Source organism: Myotis brandtii, unplaced genomic scaffold (genome assembly GCF_000412655.1).
Source record: "Myotis brandtii unplaced genomic scaffold, ASM41265v1 scaffold1327, whole genome shotgun sequence".
Taxonomy (NCBI): domain Eukaryota; kingdom Metazoa; phylum Chordata; class Mammalia; order Chiroptera; family Vespertilionidae; genus Myotis; species Myotis brandtii.
The window spans coordinates 501724-507849 of NW_005354705.1; the positions used below are offsets into that span (position 1 = coordinate 501724).

The following is a 6126-nucleotide window of genomic DNA, read 5'->3' on the forward strand; positions in this document are numbered from 1 at the left end:
CCATTCTGAGTCTCTGTCCTTCTCCCTGCCTCCCCCCACCCACCCAGGGTTTCCCACCACAGGGTCTGGAAGTGTGTGTGACGCCCAATGCGCTGTGATCGGAAGTCAGATTAAAAATCAGGGAGTGTTTTCCCTCGTTTCTGTACCAAGATGTTGGCTCAGTTTCTGAGGGTGGAAAGGAAGGGGCTCCCTACAGAGCTCTGCTGGGCAAGGAGGGGAAGGGTGATGGGGTGGCCCGAGTTTTGGGACTCAGGACAACCAGAAGAACCAAGGGGAGGAGTTTGGGACTCATCTCCTCTCCACCTACCCCTGAGCCTTCCCACTGATCAAAACCCTCTGCCACTCAGGACAACTTGCATAACTGGACTCAGTCCCAGTTTCTGCCTCTGTGTCTGCCTCGCTCACCGCTGAGCCTCTGTGATCCCTCTGTCATAACTTCACGGGTGTAGATATGTTAACCAGCCCTCCTGACTCTAGGGATCTCAGTCCCCAAGCCCCAGAGCCCAGCTTTGAAGTCTCACAGGAGCCTGTGTTGGTGGCCGTTGTCCCTGTCCATGGTGCTGACGCACCAGCCACCTCCAGGAGATGGGCTGTCTGGGGGCGAGGTTGGCTGAACCTCAGGAGAGAAAGACCGGCTCTCTCACCCCAGCTCCCTCCCTGATCCTCTTCCCTCCAGTGGGAGAATGTTTGAAGCTACACTTTCCTGCATCACTACAGCCCTAGAGAGAGCGACTCAAGCTGGAGACTCCAGGACAGACCCACCCGTGTTTAATAACATAAGAATTGTGGAAACAGTGGGCATGGCCTAAGGACCGGAGTTTGGGGAGCTGTTCTGCGGGAGGGTGATAAGGTATAGGGTGGCCCCACTGCCCCTATTCCAGTTCTGGAGTTGGAGTGGAGATGATGGGTTGTCCCATTTGCTAGTCTGAGCTGATTGATGCTCTATTTGTCTCCTGGCCAAGGCCCTGTATCGAGGTGAGGGGCCCTTCCTTCTGTTCCTGCGGCTGGGATTCCAATGGCTAACTGGGCATTCTTTTCCCCGGCTCTGGGATGAGAAGCCCCTCCTTAGACCCAGGACTCCTCCTTGGGTGGGAGCGGATCCAGCTGCTGAGGCCCTGGGCTCTTTGAACGTGGGGGTCTGCTCTCCAGTGGAACGGCTGCCTCTTTCTCCTCCTTTCCTTCCTCTTTCTCCCCTGCCCAGGCTCCATCCACCAGGGCTGCCTCCCCTCCCTTCCCACCCAGCGCTGACACTCTTTCCAGCCTGCCGCTTGGGGGCGCCCTGGCTGGACCCAAGCGGAGGTAGGCCAGGGGTTTGGGGATTCGTGAAGGCCGCTCCTCGGGCCTGTGGTCTCTCCGGGGCCGGAGTCTGAGCCTCAGCTTCAGCTTGTAGATAGATGGTACTCTTCGGGGCTTCCGCAGTGTTCTCTTGCCCTTGTCTGGACGTGCCTTGGCTTTGTCAGAATTTGGGTCCAAGGGCGAAGGTGTGGGGGCTTCCAGGCTGGCAGACACAGGAGGGGCTGAGCAGTCCTGCCCTCCTGGAGCTGGGACCTTCCTCATCCTGGTGTCCTTGGCACCCAGGGCTGCCTTTGTCCTTGGCCCACTCTCTCTGGCTCCCAGTTTCCCCTTTGGGCTTCCTGGGCCTGTGGTTACTGCCAGCTTAGGGGAGCCTGGAGGGGCAGCCTTCCTGGCGCCCAGGTCCACTTTAATGAGGGGTGGAGGGCCCTGAGCCAGTTCTTGGATGACTTTGTCATAAGGACCCCCAGGCTCAGGCCACCGCCCACCCAGGCTGGGGACGTAGACTCCACTGCGAGGGATGAGCCCAGAGCCTGGGCCCCGGGGGTGGGCAGTCCCCACCTCTAGCAGCTTCATGTTGGCCAAAAGCTCCTCCTCAAGGCTATGGCAGATGCCTGGCTTCTTGATCCCACCCAGGGTCAGGGGCGTGTCCAGGCCCCGGGACTCTCCGGCTTCTGCTGTCACCCAGACGTCCACCTTCTGGACCCCTTGCCTTCCTTCCACAGAGCAGTCCCCACGACTGGACCCAGCCAGGCCTCCAGCGGCAGCCCCTGGTGGTACGGAGCTTCTCTCCAGTTCTGTTGTAAGACCTCCACTTGCAGTACCTGGAAAGCTTCCTCCTGGAGTGGGAGGTCGGGCAGGGGCCAGCTGGACAGGGATCTTGGTGGGCCCTTTAACAGGGGATGGAGAACGGACGGACACTGGCTCCCTGAGCTGGGAGGGAGCATCACCCCGAGGCGGCTTCCTGGGGCCCGTGGGCTTGGCTGACGAACTGGAGTAACGAGGCAGGGGAGATGGTCCTCTTGCTGGGGTCCCTTTGGCAGTAGCCTCAGGGGCTTGGAGTCTCTGGGGGGTGGGGGTCCTGGGATGGGTTCTCCAGCTGTCTGTCTCCTCATGAACCCAAGATGTAGGAGTCCTTCCCCTGGGGAGCTCAGGGGGGTGTCTGTCCTCCCTCTTCCCTGAGGAGGTGCACTGTGGGTCTCGGCCCCTGGGGGTGGGTGAGGATTGGGGGCTGGGTGAGCTGTCCCCAGCTGGCAGCTGCCTCTCAGGTGGGGCGGGTGGCTTCTCCTGGCGCCTGAAAGGGAGAATCATAAGGCTGTCAGGGTCGCCTAATCCAGCCCCCTGGCTCTGGGAAGGGCTGGCCTTTCCCCAACCAGAACTCCAAGGGGGCCAGACTTCATGTGGAAGGAAACAGATGTTCCCTCTCCCTCTGTGTCTGTCCAAGGGTATTCCTTATGGCAGATACCGTTTAACTTTATTCTCCATCATTTCCCTGTAGCAGGTAGAAAGCAGCCTGGTCTGCACCCTGGGTTACTTCAAACCAGGCAACTGCAGGTCACCAGTCTTAGGTGGCAGGGGAGTCTTAGTGTCTGCTCTACCATGAAATGGCAGAAAGGCCTTTGCATAAGCCTGTTCCTTTTATGGGCCTCAGCTTCCTCATCTGTGAAATGGGAGCACATGAAGTAACTAGATAATCCCAAAGGTATTGGGTGCTTTTTTGGTTCTGAACACCTGAGGTCTTGTTGGGGTGAGGGTACTGCCAAGAGACTCATTCCCTTCATCTTGGGGTGGGGTGGCCTCTGAGAATGTGGGCTCCAAAGGAAAAAGAGGCCCTGCCGTCCCTCCCGTGTACCTCAGGAATGGTGGTGTCTCTCTGAGGACCCCTGCCCCTGCTCACCATTCACTGCGAGGTGTGTGGGAGGAGGCGGGGGGCCTCAGCTTCCGGCCTGAAGAGGTGTATGTCTTCCAGTCCACAGGGGGCAGTGGGCTCTGAGAGCGGCTGATGGTCATCGTAGGCTGTGGCTGCCAGGGCTCATCCAGCACCCTCACTTCATGCTGCACCGGTGGGACCGGGGGCTTCAGGAAGCTGCCTGGCTTGTGTGCTACCAACACAGCCCCCCAGAGAGGAGGGGAGGAAAGGATGACATTCTGGCTCTCGCCACAGCTGTTCCACACTCCACGCCCCACATTAGAGACAGTGGGACCTACAGGGACAGTGACAGCACCAGTGCCAGAATGTTCTAATAGGGGTTCCGGGGATGAAATCCGGTGCGAGGGCTCAGCAGGGGACTTATTTAAAGCTGCATTTGTATTGCAAGTTCACATATTTTACGTAGAATGAATGCTTATTAGGGGGCTGGAGGTGGTGGTGGAGATTACTGGAGGACTAAGGACCCCTCCAGGTCATGCTTGGTGCCACCGCTGTGGACATCACAGCCAGACCTAAGCCCTGCCAAGATGCACCCTGACCAAATGCTGATTCTCTGTGTTTGGCGCCATCCTGTGGCTAGAATTGGTATTGCACCATGCCTGCTCAGCTTTTTTCTAGGGCTGAGGGGGCACCACACCTGTACCTTCTATAGCATCTTCTTTTCTCCAGATCCCCCACCTCCACCCCACACACCTCTTGCCCCTGGAGTTCATACCTACCTCCCACTTCCAGCCTCCCAACCCAGAGCGCAGGGAGGGGACTCGCAAGGGACTCACAGAGGGAGGTACACCGGCAGGGGTCGTGTTTGTCCAGATAATGGCCCAGGGTGTCCCAGCCGCCCCCGACACGCACCATCACGTGGTTCCGGAGGACCTGCAGGGGGGCAAGTATAAGATAGAGGGCAAAATGGAGAGTGCGCCCTCTTTCTGGACCAGCCTGCTGGCTCCCAGCACACACCCCACCCATGTACACATGCAAATATCCCCTGGTAGTTGGACGTGTGCATATTTTGCCACCTGAGTCTCCTCTGTGATGGGCATCAGATGACACATGTTGTCAAGGGTGGAGGCAGGTCAAACAGAAAGTTGTCCCACAATGAAACCAGGCATCGCACAAGCATTGTGCCGTCTGGCGCAGAGCCCTCCCTCTCCCTTCACAGTAAAGGGTTCCCCCTGCGCATGCTTGTATTAGAAACGGGGCCCTGGCTCTGCAGCGTGTGTCAAAGACTCCGGGGGACTCTGCCCCACTCCACTCGGTCACACAGTCTCTCTAGGCCTCCATTTCCTCCGTTGAAAAGTGGGGCCACAATTCCTTGCCCCAACCTACTTCACAGGGCTGTTGGCTCAGGGCCTGGGTGCGGGCTTAGGGAGCTGGCTCTGTCCCCAGCTGTGGCCTGTGCCCTAAAGGGCTTGGCCATGTCCCTGAGCTGCGGGCCACTCCCCTGGGTACAGACTGTTTCTGCAGAGGATCAGCCAGGTATGGATCGGAGGGGGGCGGGGGGGGGGGGGGGGCGGGAGGTACATTTCACCTTGTCCTACTGCTCACACTGCAGAAGGTACCAAGCCAGGCACCTGAGGGGTGAACTATGAGGTCCCTGTGGCTGGGCCATGCACTGGACACAAACTTGGGATTCTCAAGCCCCTTGCTCTGACCACGCCTGTGGGTGGAGTGGCGGTGATAGAAGTTGGGAGGACCCTTCATACCTCACTTCTGCCTGGGGACCCCTCAGAATCAGGCTAAGTTGGAGGCAAATGGTGGGGGTGGTTCTGGCTGCCCCAATGGAAGCAGGGGATAGGCTTGCCAACTTTGTGAGGAATCTTCTGGAATGTTTCCAGGAAGAGGAAGCAAGCCTCAAGACCTGATACGCTGGGATGAACGGTGACTTCCTATTCTAGCCCTCAGGCCTGGGCAGGGTCCCATGGAAGGAAATCCTAGTCTGCTGACCCTGGGGCCCTTCACCCAGACACTTACCCGGATGAAGATGAGGGTGTTGGACTCCCCCACACGGTACTTCCCCTCGGACACCTTGACCATGGAGAACTGAACTGGGCATGTGCAGTGGCTCACGAGGTTCTGAACCTGTGGGCAGTGGGCATGGGCTCAGCCCTCCTTCTGCACTTGTGCCCAAGCTCCCCACCACCCATGCCAAGCCCAGCCCAATGGGGGCCTTCCTCTCCCCAGAGCCAGCCCAAGGCTTCTGCTGAGGTCAGGGCTGGGGGCTGAGAAGTGAGTAGGGAAGACTTTTCCTGAACCAGCGAGAACAAGACCTGGAGTGGTCACCTATGGCCCAGCGCCCACGTGGTCAGCTGATGGGGGTGGTGGAGTGGAATGGTGAAGAAGGTGGGCCTTGGAATCTGACAGGCGCTGGCAGGGTCGGAGTCCTGCCTCCACTGTGTCAGAGGCTCTGGCCAGTTAAGGGACCTCCCCGACCCCAATTCCTCGGCGGTAGAACGGGGCTAACACAGTAAGAGCTGACTCCGATGGCAGGCGCCCTCTGCACACTGAACCCTTCATATGAACTTTCGGATCTAATGCTCATGTCAGTCGTAGAAGCCAGGCACTGTTACTGCCCCGCGCGACAGGAAGGCAACGCAGGCACAGAGAGGTTAAATACTTTGCCCAACGTCACACAGCTGCAAAGCAGCGAAACTCGGACTTGATCCCAGGTGTCAAAGATGGTGCCAGGGACTGTGTTCTTAAAAACTATCTCACGGGGGTTACATGAGCGAGGTGTAGAATACTGGATTTCTAATAAAAACGTAATTGAGGCTTAGCTACTACTATCTGTGATTAGGATTGAGACGTAAACCCACTCTGTGGATTAGTGTGGGGTGGGAACAGGAGTTCAAAAAGGGGGTGTCCCAGAGGGGACAGGATGAGGAGGGGGAGGGGAGGGGAGGGGA

At 58.3% G+C, this 6126-nt stretch overlaps 1 protein-coding gene across 1 annotated transcript in view; it reads right to left on the reverse strand.

Annotated features, from left to right (window-relative positions):
- Window positions 1-751: 751 nt before the first annotated feature.
- Window positions 752-6126, reverse strand: part of GAS2L2 (growth arrest-specific 2 like 2) — an 8277-nt gene continuing 2902 nt past the window's right edge. The window contains exons 3-7 of the mRNA XM_014534766.1: window positions 5838-5856; window positions 5195-5302; window positions 4000-4096; window positions 3191-3395; window positions 752-2587 (exon numbers count right to left, since the gene is read on the reverse strand). Of these exons, the coding sequence (XP_014390252.1) occupies window positions 1066-2587; window positions 3191-3395; window positions 4000-4096; window positions 5195-5302; window positions 5838-5856 (1951 nt within the window). The 3' untranslated portion in view covers window positions 752-1065. The remainder of the gene's footprint in view (window positions 2588-3190; window positions 3396-3999; window positions 4097-5194; window positions 5303-5837; window positions 5857-6126) is intronic.